General features: G+C 43.9%; 1 protein-coding gene across 3 annotated transcripts in view; it reads right to left on the minus strand.

The window, feature by feature from the left end:
* CACNA2D3 (calcium voltage-gated channel auxiliary subunit alpha2delta 3) overlaps positions 1-21,717 on the minus strand; it is a 1,508,837-nt gene that overhangs the window by 611,063 nt on the left and 876,057 nt on the right. For all 3 annotated transcript variants that reach the window (XM_073592282.1, XM_073592284.1, XM_073592285.1), the window contains one exon: positions 14,728-14,806. In XM_073592282.1, the coding sequence (XP_073448383.1) occupies positions 14,728-14,806 (79 nt within the window). The remainder of the gene's footprint in view (positions 1-14,727; positions 14,807-21,717) is intronic.

Below are 21,717 nucleotides of genomic sequence, written 5' to 3' on the forward strand. Positions count from 1 at the left end.
CAGCGCACCGCTCCAGTGTGAAAGCCCTCGGGCTTTCACACTGGAATGAATGGAGCCACTTTTTCAGGGCGCTTTGCAGGCGCTATGTTTAACGCTATAGCGCCTGCAAAGAGCCTCAGTGTGAAAGGGGTCTTAAAGCGGAGTTACACCCAGAAATGGAACTTCTGCTGATACGGTTCCTCCCCCCCTCACATTTCACATTTGGCACCTTTCAGGGGGGAGCAGATACCTGTCTAATACAGGTTTTTGCTCCCACTTCCGGTGAAAGATCGCTGCAGTATCCTCGGCGATCTACGCCATGTCCGGATCCTCCTCCGTCCCGTCCCCCGCTGTCTTCTGGGAGACACACAGGTCCCAAAAGACAGCATGGACCACTCAGAACACGCAGCACGACTCGTGCATGTGCAGCAGGGAAGCAGGCTGTGAAGCCTGCTTCCCTGCTGCTTCCCTGCTGCTAACCACTTCAGCCCTGGAAGGATTTGCCCCCTTCCTGACCAGGCCATTTTTTGCAATATGGCACTGCATCGCTTTAACTGACAATTGTGCAGTCGTGCAATGTTGTACCCAAACAAAATTTCTTTTCTGTCCTTTTTTTCCCCACAAATAGAGCTTTCTTTTGGTATTTTTTGTGTTATAAACAAAAAAAGAGCGACAATTTTGAAAAAAACCACAATTTTTTTGAAGTTTTTGCTATAATAAATATCCAATTTTTAAAAAAAAACAAATTTTTTCCTCAGTTTAGGCCGATATGTATTCTTCTGCATATTTTTGGTAAAGAAAAATAGTAATGGCGGCGATCTGCGATTTTTATCAGGACTGCGACATTGCGGCGGACAGATCGGACACTTTTGACACTATTTTGAGATCGTTGACATTTATACAGCGATCAGTGCTAAAAATAGCCTTACTAGCATTACTGTATAAATGTCACTGGCAAGGAAGGGATTAACACTAGGGGGCGATCAAGGGGTTAACTGTGTACCCTGGGTGTGTTCTAACTGTAGGGGGGATGGGACTGACTAGGGGAGGAGAGAAATCGGTGTTCATACTTAGAATGAACACACAATCTCTCTCCTCTCCCCTGAGAGAACCGGGATTTGTGTGTTTACACACACAGATCCCAGTTCTCGCTCTGTCACAAGCGATCGCGGGAGCCCTTCGGTCATCGCGCCCGTGGGGCACGCGCATCGGCTCCAGGGACGCCCGGCGGGCACATGCGCCTGCTGTCTTAACATCTGACGTCTTAAAGGAGCGATGTACAGCTACGGCGATTTGCGCAGCCGTGCCAACCTGCCGCAGTATAACTGCGGCGGCTGGTCGGCTAGTGGTTAATGTTCAGAAGTCCATTTAAAGCTACTCTCCAACCTTACCTTCAGTTACAGTTGTACAGGCTCCTATTTTGTGGTGAAATTGGTTACTCTGACATGACATCCTGCACACTAATGGCCTTCTTATTGAGTGCATTGGAAGCTGCAGCAAATCAGATAGAGCATCATCTAGGTCTTTTATCCTTGGCCTTTCTAACCCCAGCCTGCCTCTTTTATTTATTGAGTTTTAATTCTTTCAATCATGGAGGCCCAGCACCTCACATGGGTGTTACCTAGACTTCATGCACATGTAGTCTGCCTAAGAATGTCCACTTCTCCAGACTGACATCCACCCACCAAGGCATTTTCACATTTGCATAACTCTGCCCAAGAGCCATCCCACTGCTTTCATCAGGGCTGAGGGCTCTAGCGAGGAATACTGAGGCAGGTGCTGTGATGTTTTCAGGAAGCTATGTACAGCACCCTAACACTGATAAACATAGAAAAGGTGGGGCTGACAAAGCAGCAGTGGGAGTCATTATTATAGCTAAAACAGACCTGGGGGGTCACCAACCCATAAGAAACAAAAAAGTAGAAAAAAGGGTGTTCAAGGGCGGCACCCAACAGTATTTACATGACAATAAAAGTTTGACATGAAAATGTATTAAACAAATAAAAAAAAAAACACAAATACAAAATAATCAACCATTCAATGTATCAAATAGAGGAATTACTGTCAAATGTACAGAGTCAGTGACGTGTTTTACGGTTATTGCCACTTCTTCAAGACATTGTGCTCATGCATGACATGCTGTACATGAAATATGAAACATCTCACGTAAAAACAACAAATATGTACAGAGAAGTAGTCACATCATCCCAGGCTGCAGGGAGGTATGAAAGGGGAGCTCCAGCAGGAAGGAAGTGGGCCAGAACACATGGTCCTATATAATATAAGCCAACCACTGTTATGTTAGATCGCAAAAAAATAGGGACTCCAAAGTTAATAAAAATGTATTGATCCTGGTTTCACCTCCATATTCTTGGAAGATAAGATATTTGCAGTATAACATGGACTGCTGTAAGTAAGTATAATCAGAGAAAGGTCCCAGGGATAAGGAAATATGGTTGGTTGTGTAACTGTGACTTTACAGATCGGCTTTAGTAAATCCACCCCTTTGTGAATCTGCATGTTTGCTATCCATGTATGTAGTGGAGCATAGCTATAAAGATAACAGATTAATCAAACATCACACTAATGCAATTGTGGTCTTTCAACCTGTTCCTGAAGTCCAACTTCAGGTTCAAATGTTTTTGGAAGCCTGTTAAAAAAAACAGCTCTGGCTAGCAATACTTTAATAGCCAGCTGTTCTTCGTAGTACCTCTTTTCCATCACAAGATGTCCTCAGTCTTCAAGGTTGAATGATGCTTAGCTTCATTCAACCTGAGAGACTATGGACATACTGAGGGTGGCCCCATCTGGGCTTGTTCCCTGTGGAGGTGTCACCACACCCTGAAATCACTGCGTAATGGTGCAGAGAGCAGAGCTGATGACATTGTGGCAGTGCCAATTTCTGCATCACTGGGGACAAACCAGCTCAGAGGACAGACAAAGAGGAAGAGGATTGTGTGATACCAAGTGCTCAGCCTGAAAACTATGAAAAGGAATAGTAAAAAGCAAACAAATAAAACATCAAAACAGCAGCATAATATACTTATGGGGCTTCCGGGGGTGGTATGAATAAAGGAGGGGAAAAGCTGGACTTTTAATCAGGTTTAACATACAATAAAAACTATTGAACCATAAGAGATAATATATTGAAGCTTACTAGTCCTTAGATGTGGTGACTACTCTAGTCTTCTTTTTTTTTCTGTCTAAGAACATTTCGGCAAGTACAGAAAATAACTGTTGACCTTGCCAGGAAAGCAGTGTCTGTCTCGCTTCCTATAAATTAAACTGGAAGCATAAATGTATCTTTCTTGTGTAGCGCTACCCTCAGAGGAACCTATAGGCAGGTTCCTTCTTTGACTACGCCAGTGTGTGGGTGGGGTCACTGGTGCATCTGGAGCATCGGTGGAGTGCACTCATCAATGCTCGGGACCAGGTGGAGACTGCGGTCATGTGAAAAATGTAACATTAGGGCAGTCCCCAACTTAAAGATGAACTTCAACTGAATGCAGTGATAAAGTGCAGAGTTCCTATGAAAAGTGACTTGTCCCATGTCACTACACACTGTACCTTGTAAGTTGCATTAGGAGGGATGTGCTGAGCCTGCGCCCACTCCACCAGTCCAGCGTACCTCTGTTCCTTCACTCCCATTTACAGAATGGGATCCCGTCGAGCACTTAGCACGGACCTTATACGTGCTCTCACTTAACATCTTCCATACCTAATGTCTAGGCCATAGATCTCCATATAGCAGGTTCCGATCCAGTTGCTATTGGATATTGACCACTAGGGAGGGAGCCAGAACATCGACCCCCTCGCTACCGGAGGAGCTGTCACCTTTACTGGGTATCATGCTTAACGGCTGGTTTCTTGTAGCTTGTTCCTTCACTTGGTTACCCATAGCAACAGTATTACTCTTCCTTGACTTGCTGAGTTAACCCTTTGAAGCAGTGTTACTTCATTCCCTGTAGTGCTTTACAGACCCAGATTCTTTTGGAATATGCCAGAACCAATACCCCTTTGAATACATTCAGACTAGGCTCAAAACTGTTAACATAATTTTACTGGACATGACAGCATGAACAATGTCTTGTCCCTAATCCTAACTAGAATTATGTAGAGGCCCAGACATACCTCCATGAGGGGAGAGTCCATTATGGCATTGTCTATGGCTTGGATGTCCTCTGCAATCCCTGGTTCCTTCAGCAGAGACACAAAGAGACTGCAACCCTTGAACCCAGCAGTACCTGCATTCCCGTTTCACCTCTCCGGATATTAGCTGTTCCCCTTTTTATAGCACAGGTGGACTGGCTAGGAACCAAAAAACCCAGGAACTGAGCTAAAAACAGTTAACAATTTCCCAGCCTGGGCTGGCTGCTGGCTAACTGAGCTGTACACATTTTCAACCTGCTTACAAGCCGCTATAATTTAACAGGTTGTTTCCCAAGATTAGTACAAACGTAGCCAGGCACACAGCAACAGTTTACTCACTCTGGCTCAATAAGTAGTCTAGCCTAATTTTTTTTATTAATTTTTTTTTATTGGGATACTCCAAAGACTCAAAGCACGGATTTTGCAGAGGACACTTTCTCTAGGTGACAGCAACACAGTCTTTCACTCCCAGCTGTGGACCAGTAGAATATTAAGGACAAAACTAGTAAAGGTGCCTCTCCACTAGGTAGTAGCAACAGTCTTTCATACCCAGCTGTAGACTAGGAAAGTGGTAGAGCCTGAGTAGGACATGGAGGTAGACTAGAACAGTCTAAGTTTCCTGCAACTGATGACCACAACATATGTTTGGGCAGTTATTAGGAGCAGCCTGGAGGAGTCTGGGTTCTTGAAGCTGAAAACCACAAGATAGAATAAAACACTAGACACACCGAAGCCGTTTTTAACATCCACAGCTGGGGACCATAAATAATCTGTAGCTCAGAAGATTTAGCTCTACTCATGAATCCCAGTAGCAGTAAGGCGATGGGCTTGATCCAGGGGAGGGAGTAATCTAGCAGCCAGTCAAGTAGGCTTTGGGGCTTAGCAGTCCCCTGAAGCACAAGGCCCCCCTTCAACCAGGGGAAGAATACATCCTGGGTTCCCAGCTTTTTACCTGCCTCCTACCCACCATCTGGGCATATTTCCCCAGGGATTGACTGGGGCAAGGTAAGAGCCCTGCCTGGGCCTTTGAATTTCCCAACCCTAAGTTCTGGGAAGTTCTCAATAGTCTCAAGGGGAATCAATTAAATTCCCAGAACAGACCAAAACAGCAGATCACAGCTCCTCTGGCTACAGAGCAAGCCACAATAAATGTACCCAGCATCCTAAGCCCAGGAGGGTGTTACACTTGTAATCTTCCAGCCCCCAAATAAAGTAATATGAGCAGCAGATGCAGACATGTTTGAGGTTCAGTCTGAGTGGCAACCATGGCTTCTTCCTCCATAGATACACTAACGTAAATTAGCATAGCCATCCAGGAACAATAAGTGTGGTGTTTGCAGGATTACCAATTAAAATAGAGGTAAACAAAGCCTGAAAAAAAAAAAAATGCAGCCACCATATCTAAGGACTGGTATACTGCAACAATACATTGTACATTTTTGGGGGGTTCAGATACACTTTCATTTATATTACCTATTATTAAACACAACTCATCAGAATCATAGGAACTGCAAACATGTGCACATAGTTGTGACCTTAGTATTGCAATGTGTATATAATATAGACTAATAAAAAATATGGCATTTTATGCAAAGAATAGAAAAAAATACCATTTAAGTCCTTTTATGAATAATTCTATTTCTTTTTGGGATTGTTTAAAATAGATAGGACAGACGTTGACTCACTAGGACTGTCTGTGTGTACAGCTGGTGAAAATAGATTTTAATACAAACAGATGAGGGCAAATCTGCTTCTGATTACTTTAGATGTGGCATACGCTTTGTGTGAGGTACCCGTGTTCAATTAACGACCTGATTAAAATCACCTAATCCTGTCATTTAACTTTCAAAAGTATACTTGCTTATAGCACGACAGGAAAATGGAATGTCAATTTCACAAGCGCCTCTGCTGGGATTGCTTGCTCTTGATTGTTCTAATGTATTTAAAATGGGCTGCTGCCATGCGTCATTAAACCCCCTCTCCCACAAGATATGTCCTACTTCTGCATCAAATCTAATGGCAAATGTGCAAGGGGAGGGATTACCATATTCACATTACAAAACCGAGCGATAGCATTATAGGCAAGGTGGATGGAGGCTCCCCTGTGATCTATGACCAGGACAAGGATGGAGCTGTCCAATGGCCAGCCAAGCAGAAAATGTGCACACTGCTGCGTGTTGTGAGGTGCTCTGGGGGAAGAAACTGTTCTCAGGAAAAATTGATTTTCGGGTCGCTGACCTCTTTGACTGCTGAGTGTTTGGCCAGCCCACTGGTGGATTGTGGCCTGAGCTTTTGGACAGAGTTAGAGATTAGATGTACTTTAATTTTCCTGCGATACGCTGCATGCCTCTAGTTCTCTATAGACAACATGACCGAGGACAAACAGCTGACTGATGAGAGGTGGGGAGGACTGCAGTAGGCAGTGTACGGTATAACAATGAGGACTGGAGGCATCTGCAGAGCCTCAACAGAGCTAAAATGACTTTACATTCCAAGATATGCTGTTTGTTTGTGTAAACCCTGAAAATGTACCCATAGGCACCGCATGTAATAAATTTCATAGACATTGGGCAGGGATCTTTATAGTTAAGGGATTTAGCTGATGATCTTCATTTGTGGGGCATCATTTTTATTGCTCCAAGAAAATAGGAACATTGGGATTGCCTGATCTCTGCACACTACATGAATGTGCATGCTTCCTTCACAGAGGTGTAACTAGAATCTTCAGGGCCCAGCTGCAAGAAGCCATGAAGGGCCCACCTGACCCCATCCCGGGGACCCTTTCAATTGGTCCCAGGGCCCTTCCCTTCGAGCCCGGGGCCTTTCTTACTGATCCTTAGGCCTTTTATTATGGTCCCACAGCAGGACCCTTTCAGGTGTTCTGCAGTGGGCCCCCTTCCTGCCGTCTTGGGGCCCCTCCACAGTGGCAGAATGCCAGGGCCTGGTTGCAAGTGCGACATTTGCGACCTTGGTTGTTTCATCACTGATTTAACTAATACTAGGGGGGTGTTTTGGAGGATGTAAGGGGGCACTCTGGAAGATGTAAGGGGGCACTCTGGAGGTACTAAAATAGTACTTCTGAAGTGCCCCCTCACATCCTCCTCCAGAGTGCTCCCTTAATGCCCCCAGAGTGCTCCCTTAATGTCTCCAGAGTGCCCCCTTAATGCCTCCAGAGTTCCCACTTACATCATCCAGAGTGCCCCCTTACTTCATCCACAAACCAGTAAAGTGCACTACAAGGTCCAGCACAACAGACAGCAGTCTATGTTTTTAGCATGGTGAGGACAAAGATTTATTCCAACAAACAATGATCCTGCAGCTTGCCAAGTGAAGATCCTGGAAGATCCAGGGGGCTCAAACAACAAAGAAATGGCAGCGTGAGATCCTCATTAGAATGATAAAGTAATTTATTGCATGAAAACAAATAGTAGACTTACATGATAAAAACTTGGCAATCAGCATAGATGGAAAATGAAAAACATCACAGGTTTGTCCGCAGAGTGATGGATGAAGAAACCGCAAGGCTGTCAATGTATGAGCCTGTCATATCCCTCTAGCCAGCATCAGGGAGATAAGATCATGACAGCTGTCAGAAAGCCCACCAATCCTTGGTGTTTTGCACAAGAGCAGTCTACCTCGTGCACACCCTTCATGTCTGTGAGAAGTGGGGGGGGGGGGGGGGCGGTGTTGAGAGCGGTGACACATTTTAGAGGTTCACTCCTTCTTTATCAAAAACCTCTCTACTGAGGATCTCCCCCTCCCATTTTTTTGTTGTTTACATCATCCACAATGCCCCCTAACATCCTCCAGAGTGCCCCATTACACCCTCCTCCAGAGCTCAAAATATGTGTTGTCAGTATGAGTAATGTCAGTGGCCAAATATCCAGGCACTCACCAGTCACCGCAGTTTCCTCAACGTGGGCTTTGGCTTTCGGGGAGGCAAGCAAGTGGAGAGACTGTGTATGGTGAGCCACATGCAACTAGAAAGTAAAAATAAAAATGTCCTTGTTGGCGACTCGGAACTGTGCATGTGCAATTCCGAATTCAGCTGATTAGTATGGTGCCGTGCTCCATCTCTATTCGTGGGTTAGGGATGGGCGAACAGTTCGACCCGAGCATGAGTTTGGGCCAAACTTTGGTTGTTCAGATGTTCTGAGCAAATTTGAGAGCCACCGGAACACCGTTAAAGTCTATGGGACTAACATGAAAATCAAAAGTGTTCATTTTAAAGGCTTATATGCAAGTTATTGTCATAAAAAGGGTTTGGGGACTTGGGTCCTGCCCCAGGGGACATATATCAATGAAAACATTTTTTTTTTAAACAGCGTTTTTTCGGGAGCAGTGATTTTTTTAATGCTTAAAGTGAAACAATAAAAATTAATTATTCCTTTAAATATTGTGCCTGGGGTGTCTATAGCATGCCTGTAAAGTGGCACATTTTTCCCGTAGAACAGTACCACAGCAAAATGACATTTCTAAAGGAAAAATTGTTATTTAAAACTGATCGCGGCTGTAATGAATTGTCGGGTCTCGGCAATATAGATAAAACTCATTGAAAAAAAGAGCATGGGGTCCCCCCCAGTCCATTACCAGGCCCTTTGGGTCTGGTATGAATATTAAGGGGAACCCCGAACCAAAATTTGAAAAAAAATTGCGTGGGGGTCCCCCTAAAATCCATACCAGGCCCTTCGGGTCTGATATGGAAATTAAGGGGAACCCTGCGCCAAATTAAAAAAAAATGCCATCGGGGTCCCCCCAAAATCCATACCAGATCCTTCAGGTCTGGTATTGATTTTAAGGGGAACCCTGCGCCACAATTAAAAAAAATGTTGTAGGGGACCCCCAAAATCCATACCAGACCCTTATCCGAGCACGCAACCTGTAAGGCCACAGGAAATGAGGGGGGGACGAGAGAGCGCCCCCCTCCTGAACCGTACCAGGCCACATGCCCTCAACATGGGGAGGGTGCTTGGGGGTCCCCTTGTTAAAGGGGGCTTCCAGATTCCGATAAGCCCCCGCCCGCAGACCCCCACAACCACCGGGCAAGGGTTGCGGGGATGAGGCCCTTGTCCCCATCAACATGGGAATAATGTGCTTTGGGGGGCTACCCCAAAGCACCCTCCCCATGTTGAGGGCATGTGGCCTGATACAGTTCAGGAGGGGGGTGCTTTCTCATCCTCCCCTCTGTTCCTGTGGCCTGCCAGGTTGCGTGCTCAGATAAGGGTCTGGTATGGATTTTGGGGGGCCCCCTACAACTTTTTTTTTTATTTTGGCGCAGGTTTCCCCTTAAAACCATCTGAAGGATCTGGTATGGATTTTGGGGGACCCCTATGCCATTTGTTTTAAAAATTGGCGCAGGGTTCCCCTTAATTTCCATATCAGACCCGAAGGGCCTGGTTTGGATTTTAGGGTGACCCCCATGCAATTTTTTTTTTTAAATTTGGTTTGGGGTTCCCCTAAATATTCATACCGGACCCAAAGGGCCTGGTAATGGACTGGGGGGGATCCCATGCTCTTTTTTACAATGAGTTTTATCTATATTGCCGAGACCCGACAATTCATTACAGTCGTGATCAGTTTTAAATGACAATTTTTCCTTTAGAAATGACATTTTGCTGTGGTACTGTTCTAAACACAGGAAAAATGCGCCACTTTTCAGGCATACTATAGACACCCCCCAGGCACGATATTTAAAGGAATATTTCATTTTTATTGTTTCACTTTAAGCATTAAAAAAATCACTGCTCCCGAAAAACGGCCGCTTTTTAAAAACATTTTTGCATTGATACATGTCCCCTGGGGCAGGACCCGGGTCCCCAAACACTTTTTATGACAATAACTTGCATATAAGCCTTTAAAATGAGCGCTTTTCATTATTCATGTTCGTGTCCCATAGACTGCTGATTTTTTTGCCTGTTCTGTATGTTCTGGTGCGAACCGAACCGGGGGGTGCTTGGCTCATCCCTAGTGGGGGGTATATAAGCCACATCCTGCTGCCTGATTCAAGGCGGTTCTCTAATCGGCTGCTTCCGGAACTGCCCACGCACAGTTCAAAGCTGCTGACACGGGAGAAAAGCGCCTGTTAACACTGCCCCAGACACATGGCTGTCTTGGCACCCCCCCCGATGGCAGAATACCAGGGCCCGATTGCAATGCAACCTTTGCGACCCTGGTTGTTCCACCACTGTTCCTTCACATACAATGCCTGAGGCCTGTTTCACACAGGCTTCAGCTAGTATAAGAGCAGTGTGAACAGCAATCTGTGACAAAGCATTTGCAGAGCTTTCAGCAAGCTTTGTTGAAGTCTTTAAAGTACAATTTAGCTCCAGTTTGTAAATGCTAAACACAGATCCTAATGGGAGTGCTGATTGCAAGCTGCTAGCAGGCTTCAGCACTTCTTGAAGCTTATTGAAAGCCTACTGAAGCCTGCTAGAAGCTTGCTTAAAGTGGCAATCAACACTCCCATTAGGATCTATGTTCAACATTTACAAACTGGAGTTGAATGGTACTTTAAAAACTCAACAAAGCTTGCTGAATGCTCTTCAAATGCTTTGTCAAAGAGTGCTGTTCACACTGATCCTATACAAGCTGAAGCCAGGTGAAACAGGCTTAGTGACACTAAACTCTGGGTAATAAGAGAAAATTCTATTCAGTTATGTATTCTAAAGTTTATGTGAACCCTCTCCCCAGACTATCACTGACCCACCACCAAACTGGTTATGCCGAATGATGTTACAGGCAGCATAATGTTCTCCAAAGCTTCTCCAGACCCTTTCACGTCTCTCACATGTACCCAGGGTGAACCTGCTCTCATCTGTGAAAAGCACAGGGTGCCAGTGGCGGACCTGCCAATTCTGGTTTTTAATGGCAAATGGCAATCGAGCTCCACTGTGCTGGGCAGTGAGTACAGGGCCCATTAGGGGACATCGGGCCCTCAGGCCACCCTCTTGAAGTCTGTGTCTGATTGTTTGCTCAGAGACGTTTACACCAGTGGCATGCTGGAGTTCATTTTGTAGGGCTCTGGCAGTGCTCATCATGTTTATGCTCCTTACACAAAGGAGCAGATACCGGTCCTGCTGATGAGTTAAGGACCTTCTACAACCCTGTGTCCTGGAATCTCCTCCATGCTCTTGAGACTGTGCTGGGAGACACAGCAAACCTTCTGGCAATGGCACATATTGATGTGCCATCCTGGAGGAGTTGGACTGCCTGTGCAACGTCTATAGGGTCCAGGTATCGCCTCATGCTACCAGTAGTGACACTGGCCCTGGCCAAATGCACAACTAGTGAAAAACAGTCAGAAAAGATGAGTAGGGAAAAAAATGTCAGTGGCCTCCACCTGAAAAAACATTCCTGTTTTGGAGGTTGTCTCATTGTTGCCCATCTACTGCATCTGTTGTTAATTTCATTAAGCAGCTGAAACTGATTAACAACCCCCTCTGCTACTTAACTGACCAGATCAATATCCCAGGAGTTTAATTGACTTGATTCTATACTCTGATTAAAAAGTGTTCCTTTAACTTTTTTTTAGCAGTGTATATTCTTATGCTCTCAGCCTCCTTCAAATCTCCAAACTCTTTTTTTCTGTGATCCGACTTTCTGTTAGAGGGTGGCTATGTTGTTCCCACCGTATGTAGAAATGTAGCCACCATCAACTAGGCACTGTGGACTATGGGATATGTAGTGTGCATAAAGCAGTGCACATGATTGCAATTACAGCCTGAGGGGATGGTGACAGGCTTTCAAGAGCTTCTCTGGTGCTGGAGCCATATCAGGGCCTGTCTACTCTCTGAACCCTCACAGGTTACACAGTATGGACATCCAGAAGGCTGGAGATGGTGACAGCAGCAGAGAAGCTTCCAGACAGCTGGTCATCTCCTCAGCTTATATCTCCATTTATGTGAGCAGGGAGATGAGCAGGTTCTATGCATGGAAGGGCTGTCCCCCACTACACTGCATCTCTAGATTCTCACCTATTCTTGCTCTCACCACCTCCCCCCCACACACAAACTACTGTGCCTCAACTCCCCCTCTCACCTATACACCTTCACTACCACCACTTGACCTGTAGGCCCATCTCTTGTATTTATCCACCACTGGGTTTTTTATTCTTTGCTAAACAAATGAAAAAATACCAAAAATTAAAAAAAGATGTTTTTCTTGGTTTCTGTTATAAAGTTTTGCTAAAAAGGTAATTTTTCTCCTTCACAGATGTGTGCTAATGAGGCTGCACTGATGGGCACTAATGGGCAGCACTGATTGGAACTGATGAGGTGGCACTGATGAGGCTGCACGGATGAGGTGGCACTGATAGGTAGCACTGATAGGCTGCACTGAAGGGCACTGATAAGGTGGCACTGGTGGGCACTGATGAGGAGGCACTGATATGTGACACTGATGGGCACTGACTAACAACACTGGAGAGCACTGATGAGCACTGATGGGCACTGTTGGGGCTGCACTGATCATCAGGACACTGATGATCAGTGCCCTGATTATCAGTGTAGATGTTCCCTTTCACATTTGCCAGTTACCGTAAATAGTAAATAGTTGCATGGATTTAAAACAGAGAACTTGCCCAACACCAGATCCCAAAATGTACATAGAAAAAATATATATATTTACTGAAAAACAGTAGGAAAAAACGTTGACTGTTTTTCAGTCAATATAATTTTTTTCTATATCATCTGCATTTTGATTGTAAATCATTGAATTTAAAAGGAAAATACCACATTTGGCCACTAGATGGAGATAAATATTATAGCTAATGCCTATGATATTTAGCTCCATAGTTCCATCTAGTGGCCAAATGCAGTATTTTCTGTTTAAAATCAATGATTTACAATCGACAAACACAGTATAGCCTAACAAAATTTTTTGCCTAATTCACAAAAAATGAATGTACATGCACTTTTACTGGGTGAATAGCTATGTGAATGCTTTATAAATTAACCCCTCAGAGTTGCTTACCTTGAAAGACACTGCAACAGCATGACAGTTACACAACCAGCATTTTCAGAATGAGAGGATAGTAATGGTAGCCTCCATATTTTCTGAGTACATGTTTTATGGTCAACATATAAATTAGATGCCTACAGTCCTTTTTCAACAGTTTTATGTAGCAGCTAAGTTATCTGCTACACTGCAAACAATGATCTTGCAGTACTTTAATATTGGAAAACTCCTTTTAGGTTTAGGTTGTAAAGGTTCATCCAACAGCTAGCTGTCACCAAATATTGTTACATAGGAGTAGAAGTGTAGACATACATTTCAGCACACATAGCAGTGCATATACTGTAGGTTTGTGTGTATCAGGTTAATAGGTCCTGTACTAACAGAGGACCGGGCAATGTGTAGGCAGGTGTCAACTATAGTGTTGGGCTTCCCGGGGTGGGGAAAGGTTAATCCGCTTTCTGCATTTTTCTCAAGACTTTTTGGGGTTCTGCCCTCCACCCTGTGCTGCATATAAATAGGAGGAAGGTTAGACTCAAAGAGTTTTCGGAAGCCGGGCTGCATAGGAAAGTGGAGAGAGGTCCGCCTATGAAGATGTAACCAACGGCAACTCGTGAGCTCCCAGCACAGAAATACCCCTCTCAAGGACTCCACCAGTTATGGACAGCTACTTGGGACTTGTTAGTTAGAGGACAACTGTGTACACTTTGAAGTGTATTATTGCAGCATGTTATGTAAAATTGTTAACCGTTCAAAAGCCTGGTCTGAGGTTATTTATAAAGGGGTGCTTGGTGGTAAATGGTGTACCTAGAAGAAAAGGGCCTGTAAAGAACTTACAGGGTTGAAGTGTAAGGAACAGAAGGCCATCACGAAGGGACAACTCAATAAAGGAGTTGGTGGAAAGAATGTAGTTGTAGCCATGACCTGGTGGAAATGAATAGTAACCAGACAGTGAGGAGCAGTAACAGGCATGGGTAACAGGTCCTCCAGCAATGAGGGGTCGGGGCTCCCTAGCAGTCGGTTCACCGAAAGATGAAACCCATAGTACGGAGACCCCATAGTCCTAGCCGCATGGTGCGAGAGAGCTGAAGGATTTAACTTAAGTGCACACATAAGGTCCATGCTTAGTGCATGGCAGGACCCCATTCTATCGCTGGGAGTGAGGTGACAGAGAAAAGCTGGACTGGTGGAGCAGGACATGCTCAGCAGTGTCCCCTTCTAAATGCTACATTCTGGAAGATAAGGTGTGTAGCGAAATGGAAAGGAGTGTTACACAGAAGGGATCTGTATGTTGCTACACAGCTGCACACAGTGTACAGCTCATTTCTAAGCTGGGGTTCAGCTTTAATGTTGACTTTCACTTAATCGTGGCCCCACCTGGCCCCGGGCATTGGTGAACATGTACACGCGAGAGGTACCCCCACATTCAGGGTAAGTAGGTCCTGCCCACAAACTGGTACTTTTTTGACATTTTGACAAGTGGAACAAATATTTTACTATCAAAGTACAGGGCCAGTCTGATGGCATTTCCTGTTTGAGAACATAGGAACCCTAATTTAATGTTCACAATCCAAATGCTGACCATGTAATTAGACACTTCTTTTGCATGTTATATATTTATTTATATATAAAAATCACATGACTGACCCTTGTTGGCACATGCCATCCATTTTAGGTTATCTGCAAAGGCAACTTCTCTTCCAATTAAGTATGTGAATATTCGAACCTAGAAAAGCACAGAAATGGATGTTAGAATAAATGAACATTTGCTTTTATTGTTTTTTTTTTTAAATTTAACATTCTGTAAAATTTAACTCAACTAAAATGTTAAAAATATATACGTGCAAATAAAGAAAGCATGTTTCTGTTTGGGGAAGGTTTATGAAATCTGTGAAGTTATTATTGCTGTTTATGTTCCCATTGGAAAGATTTCTTTTCCCTTGTTTTCCAACAGATGGGTGTTATGGGAAAGGTAATGAAGAGAAATCTTCCATTGGGGACACATACAGACAAAAAAGCTTAATGAGTAAGTAGCTAGCAAGCATACTATTCTATATAGAGGGTTAGTGCCACTAGGGTCAAAAGGAAATAGATTCTCCATTTAGGATGAAAAAAGGTCTTGCTTAATTCATAACTACATAACAAGAGATGTAAAATCCAAAGAATTTAGCGATCTGTGTTACCTTCATTAGTACTCTTGCAAATTTGATTCCTTCTTTTGAACCATATACTGATGTCCCTCAATTTAGAGTGGTGTGCTTGCTATCTATTTACTTTATGCACTAGCTGTCCAAGCTTGGTCTCATCATTAGGAGCAGGAAACCTACATACACCCTTGATGAAGTCACGTGAGCGGTGACGTAACGCGTAGGGATGAGCCGGGTGAACGTCACTTCTGGTCACGGCCGAGACCGGAAGTCCCTGATACACAAGAAAACTGTTGACTGTTCTTTTACATGTGAGTTGCTACATTTTTTAATAAATGATTTTATTGGAATACTACACATGGAGACCTATTTTCATTACATGTGAGCCTTGGTGGTGAAAAGTGGAGGAGATAGCTATGTTTTAAATGGAAATGCCTGCTTGTACCTGTGGACACCGCTGCCCTATCTAATAGAGGACTACAAGTAGAGAACCTACTGCTGTGGATTTATATGAGAGATTAATCATTGGTGCGACTAGACCCGTAGGGGTCTCTCTTTGAGGTGAGAGGCTGGAGCACACTGCACACACGGATGGTGAAGCACTATCGAGGAATTCAATATATGGGCCTGCACTTTGATTGCTGACAATTTGTATAAACTATTTCTATGCACTGAAGATTGATAGATTGATTGCACCAAGCACTTTATGAACTTTTGTCACAAGTTATTATTGCACTTTAAGTTATAACATATTTAGTATTGAATATTATTATCGCACTAGTATTATTTGATTATATTGATGTATTTTCACTGTGAATGATTTACATTCATTTCTTGATTGAGGATTATTTTGCACATAGCACTTTATTTGCCATTAATGAATGTTATTTGTTTATTATTACACTTGTTGATCTAATATATAAGCATTATTATTTCACTAAGAAAGCGCCACATTTATTCATTTTCATATATTACTGTGTGGGAACATATTTTGTGTTGGCAGCTACTATTAATTAGGTATTGGTTTGCACATTAGTATATTCTTTTTAGCATTTACATACACAGTCGCTTACCTGCTATAAATCTGCACCCACATTTTCCTTATCTGTGTAGCACCCTCCTAGGTAGGTGCTAGGACAGTTAGTCAAGTGTTAGAATGTGTTTTTGATAGTTAAATTTAGTTGACACACTGTAGACAGTGTGGCTATAATTTTGTGTAGGTAAAAGAATAGTTTGGCTCACTGTACTCAGTGAGCTGTGATTGTTTAGTAAGGTCTGATCTGTATCTGTATCCAGGTAACTTGGGAAGTTTCTGGATGATAGGTGTGGAGCTATGCAGACGGCAGCATGAATATTGATACAGCCTCAGCCTATCCCAGAGAGGCCGGCTCTGAAGGCATGCTGGGAGACTATTTATTCTGAGAGCACACAGAGCTTTGGGTTTTGTCCCAGAGTGGAGGAGTCCAGCCTGAGAGGGGAACGCTGACCTCTTAGGTAAAATTTGCCATGAGGAGGCATCAGGTGGGAGACCTAAGGGAAGAATGTTGAGACCCAGGTGCTTGGTAGAAGCTGACTGAGGGGAGCTGTCTGCCAGTGGTCTGGAATCACTGGAGGGCATTGCTTGAAAGATTGGAAGGGGGCTCCATCTGTCCTTGGGCCTTGTGAGAACAGACATTAAAATATCTTGGGAACCTTGTGCTTTAGCTACCCCTCTGGTGCCTTGTTATAGTCAGCTGTGGGTCTATTAAAGGGGACACCACCTGGTATCTTGAAGATCTCTGTCCAGACATTTTCTTACTTAAAGGGACTGTGAACTATTGGCTTTACTTCTACTTAAGCTGAAGTCTACTGTTTGCTTCAAGTCTGGACTTCATCATTGCTTGTCCTAAAAGAAAACCAAGTCCTTTGTTGTACATAGTTCTTATCTTTGTAGTATCCCACCACTTCCCTCATCCCTATTTAGATTCTCCAAAAATAAAAACAACATCCCCTTATTAAAAGAACGGTAGGGTTCCATTATTCCTTTTTTCCCATTTTTGATAGCCTAATTGACAATATGTTCATAGATCAAAATGTGATCAGACCCAGAAATAATCTTTATGGTATTTATGGTTGGACCTCCTTACCCAAACCCTTCCTAGATATCTCTAGGTTGAATGTGGTTCTGTTAGGAGAGTCTGATATGTAAAATTACTTGTTTTTCTTCCCTGTTTAATCAATTTAAAGTTGTGTATAACGCATATTGATGTATTTAGATATGGGATGAAAATACTAATTTAGTGAAGGTTCCTTAAAACTCTATGTTTATCCGGACAAGAACTTGACAGCCATCCTTTTATTATCAACATCAATAGCTTCTGGACATTTCCAGTATGTTGTGGACAGAGTGAAGAATGGTTGGAACCCCTGTCAATGTTTTATTGATACCTGTGTCTCCATTTGGGAGATTTCTCTGCACTTCCTGTCTATTTAAAGGATGTAAGACAAGAAACAAAGCAAAGGAAAATCACCCTACTTTCTGTCCTGTGTCAGACACAACAGGAAATAATGGGAAATCCCCTGAACAGAGAAACAAGGAAGTAATAAAAGCACATTTTCTAGTAGAGTAAGGGCTCTTTCAGACAGGTGGTAGTGGTTACCGTTCACTGAAACGCAGTCTGTAGTGGATTAAGTGGCGGAATTATCAGGGTCACAGCAGTCGCACTTGTGACTGGGCCCTGTAGTTCTGCCACTGTGGGGGGCCCAAAAGCCCAGGATACGGCTCCAGGGTTCTCTCTCACAACTGCACAGACCCCCGTACTTACTGACAGCCCGCCCTTCCCCTCCCTCCTCGCAGGGACAGGAGAGGAAAGAGATAGAGTGAGCAGGATCTTCTCCTCCTCCTGTGTGTGTGTGTTACCTGCGGCTCCACTCACATTCCAATCCCGGCAGCTCCGTGCCTTTCAAATGGAAAGTTCAACAGTCGGCAAGCTACTAGATCATGGAGGGAAGGCCAGCTTTTACCATGGATGCTGCAACCCTCCACAGGCGATCCACAGCTTTCCAGGACAGCCTTCCTTCCTAATCAAACCTTTCAGTGGTTGAAATCAAAGCAGCACACAGGTGGGTCAGTCAATGAGGGGTCTGAATAGAGAGAGTGTTGTCACCTCCAGAGCCCCTCTACCAACACAGCAGCCCACTGGGGTTTCCCTGGTATGTTGCACTACAAACCCCATCATTCTCTGCCAGCCTATGTGTATGTATAGCACAGGCTAGTAGGCCTTGCTTGCTGACCACAGTGGCAGAACTCCATGGCCCAAGTCTCCATCTATGTTGAGTGAAGCGTCCCTCCCTTTCTCTCTTCTCTCGTCAGCCTCTGAGCACACTGATGTAAAGGAGAGCTCTGTGGACTGTAATGTAAAGGGGGATTCTGATGTAAGTGGGGACTTTGGTGAGCAGAGATCCCCCTACATCAGGGTTCCCAGAGCACCCCCTTTACCCTTTACATTACAATCCACAGAGCCCCCCCTTAGGGTCCTTTCACATAGGCGGACTCTGCCAAGCAGATCTGCCTGCTCAGCGAGGAATCTCTCTGCTGATCCCCACTGAGCAGGTGGATGACAGGTCCGTGTCTGCTCCACTTGCGCAGAGCAGACACGGACGCAGCTCACTGTTCCCTATGGGCCAGTCTGACTGTCATCCAATCCACTAGACAGATGGTGAATGGATCTCAATCCATCTGTTTTCATTGGATCAGATCCAGGCAGGTGTAAATGGAAACATGTCCGTTTACATCCACTTCCCCATACAGAACATGGGTGGAAAATGGAAACATTTAAATTCTGCAGACTCTTAAGTAACAGGGGCTCTGGGAACCCTGATTAAAGGGGAATGCTGGAGACATTGATGTAAGTGAGGGCTCCAGTTACTAAGGACCCCCTTATATCAGAGTCTGCAGTGTTCCCCCTTACATCAGAGTTCTCACTGTTCTTCCTTAAATCAAAGTCCCCAGAGTTCTCACTTATATCAGAGTCTGCACAGTAAGGGGGGGCCCTTACAGTGTAGGGGAACTCTGCAAGTTCAGATGTAAATGGGAAACTCTGCGTGTTCTGATGTAAATGTGAACTCTGTAAACTCTGATGTAAGGGGGGACTCTTGTGATTTAAATATATACAATTTGAATTGTTATTTAATCACAAAATATATGAATAGTGTATACTACAAAAAGGAATTTGCATTGCTAAAGTCTTTGGGTTTGGCTTGAAGAAAAGGTGGCAACTCTACCCAAGACATCAGGAAGGGGTCCTGCTGCAGGACCAAAATCAAGGGCCCCGCCATGGGAGAAAAGGACCCCAGAATTGCTGCAAAGGGCCCTGGGACCAAAGGTCAGGGGGCCCTTCATAGTTCCTTGCACCGGGGCCCTGAAGGTTATAGTTACGCTTCTGAGTGGATTGCTGGTATAGTAACAGCTGGCAGGAATTTAGGACACCATCACCTCCCGATACCTGATTTTTTTTCTCTAATTGTCAAATGTAAATTTTACATTGAGGGACCATGCTGCAACTGTGAGCCAAGAGGGGAGAAATCTACCTCTGGGGTTCAGACAGTGTTTAAAACCCAGAAAAAAAAATCCCAAATTTAAAAATCTTCCCCACTCTGCCCCGAACTAAAAAAGCCAAAGTTTTGACTGGAGCTGAGCTTTGAAGCAGTTGCAAACCCTTACATATATCAAGTGAAATGACTAGCCTCAGGTGATACACAGAGATGAAACAAACCCTCCTACAAAAGTTGTAGCTTTCTATCTGCAGTCTTCTCTTCTCAAGAGCCATTCAAAGTGCAGAATTTATGCATCTTGTCTGAGCTTTCAGAAAGCAGGTGTGGGGAGCTGAAATTACATTCTGCAGAGCTCAGTCACAGCTGATTGGAGGAAAGGGACACACCCTCTTCACACAGCACACCGGAACAAAGCTGGGGCTGTCAATCAGCAGGAGATCTCTCCCCTGTCACCATTTTTCTCTTGGTGTCAGGAAAACTTGTCAGAATTGATTCATGCTGACAGCAGGGGAATGAGGCAGCAGACATAAATTAAACTTAGTGCTCTGGGTAGAGACAAGTAACCATTTAGTGAGGTAAGCGATTTTTCTTGTTTAATTTCTGAGGTTTACAACCTATTTAAATGTATACTGGATCTCTGTATACTGCCAGCCCCTTTACTTTCTTCTGTCTTTTCTCCTTCCCCTAATTTGTTTTATTTAGGAAAACAGTTTTTTTGTTCCTTAACTTCTTGTCCTGTAGACACAAAAGGAAATGAAAGTAAATTTCTCCACAGTGAGGAAAATCTCTTGTCATTGCAACAAGTGTCCCCTTTATTCCTTTTTTGATGCCGATGTAAAATCCTGTACCATAATATTCCCTCTCTGTGACAATAGCCACCAAGATAATGTTACCAAAAATCCGGGAACACCCAACACCCTACTAACCATGTTAAAGGTTAACCACTTGCCAACCACTGCACGCTGATATAAGACGGCACAATGGCAGCGGTGGGCAAATGGGCATACCTGTACGTCCCCTTTAATTGGCGGGGCTAGCAGGCACGCGAGAGCCGCCGGATGTCCGGTCTCCCGGAAATCGTGTCACGGAGCCGCAGAACGGGGAAGTGCCTATGTAAACAAGGCATTTCCCCATTCTGCCTTGTGACGTGACAGATATCACTGCTCTCTGTCATCGAGAGCAGTGATCACTGTCATGTGAGTTGAAGCCCATCCCTCCCCCACAGTTAGAATCACTCCCTAGGACACACTTAACCCCTTGATCAACCCCTAGTGTTTAACCCCCTCCCTGCCAGTGTCATTTACACAGTAATCAGTGCATTTTTATAGCACTGATCGCTGTATAAATGACAATGGTCCCAAAATAGTGTCAAAAGTGTCTGTTTTGTCCGCCATAATGTCGCAGTCACGATAAAAATCACAGATCGCCGCCATTACTAATAAAAAAAAATTAATAATAAAAATGCCATAAATCTATCCGCTATTTTGTAAACGCTATAACTTTTGCGCAAACCTATCAATATACGCTTATTGCAATTTTTTTTACCAAAAATATGTAGAAGAATATATATCGGCCTAAACTGAGAAAAAAAATGTTTTTTTTATATATTTTTGGAGGATATTTATTATAGGAAAAAGGAAAAAATATTATGCGGAATGATGCAGCTACCTGCATTGCACCAATATATAGAATCTGAATGGTGCCGTGCTCCACAGTGTACTATATGGTCACCAACTACAGTGTTAAAACAATAAAAATACAAATACACACTGTATATTAAACAGCAATAGTGTCTTAAAGTGCCCACTTATACAATTAAATAATGTCTGTGATATCACTATCAGTAGTGACAATATAATCCTCAGTGGTATTGTGTACTCTTCTTCTCATATTCCAGTATTCTTAGTGTAAAACATGCTTCATGCTGTGCTCAGCCCTCCACCGAGTGTGCTCTAAC

This window comes from Aquarana catesbeiana, linkage group LG07 (genome assembly GCF_042186555.1).
Source record: "Aquarana catesbeiana isolate 2022-GZ linkage group LG07, ASM4218655v1, whole genome shotgun sequence".
Classification (NCBI taxonomy): domain Eukaryota; kingdom Metazoa; phylum Chordata; class Amphibia; order Anura; family Ranidae; genus Aquarana; species Aquarana catesbeiana.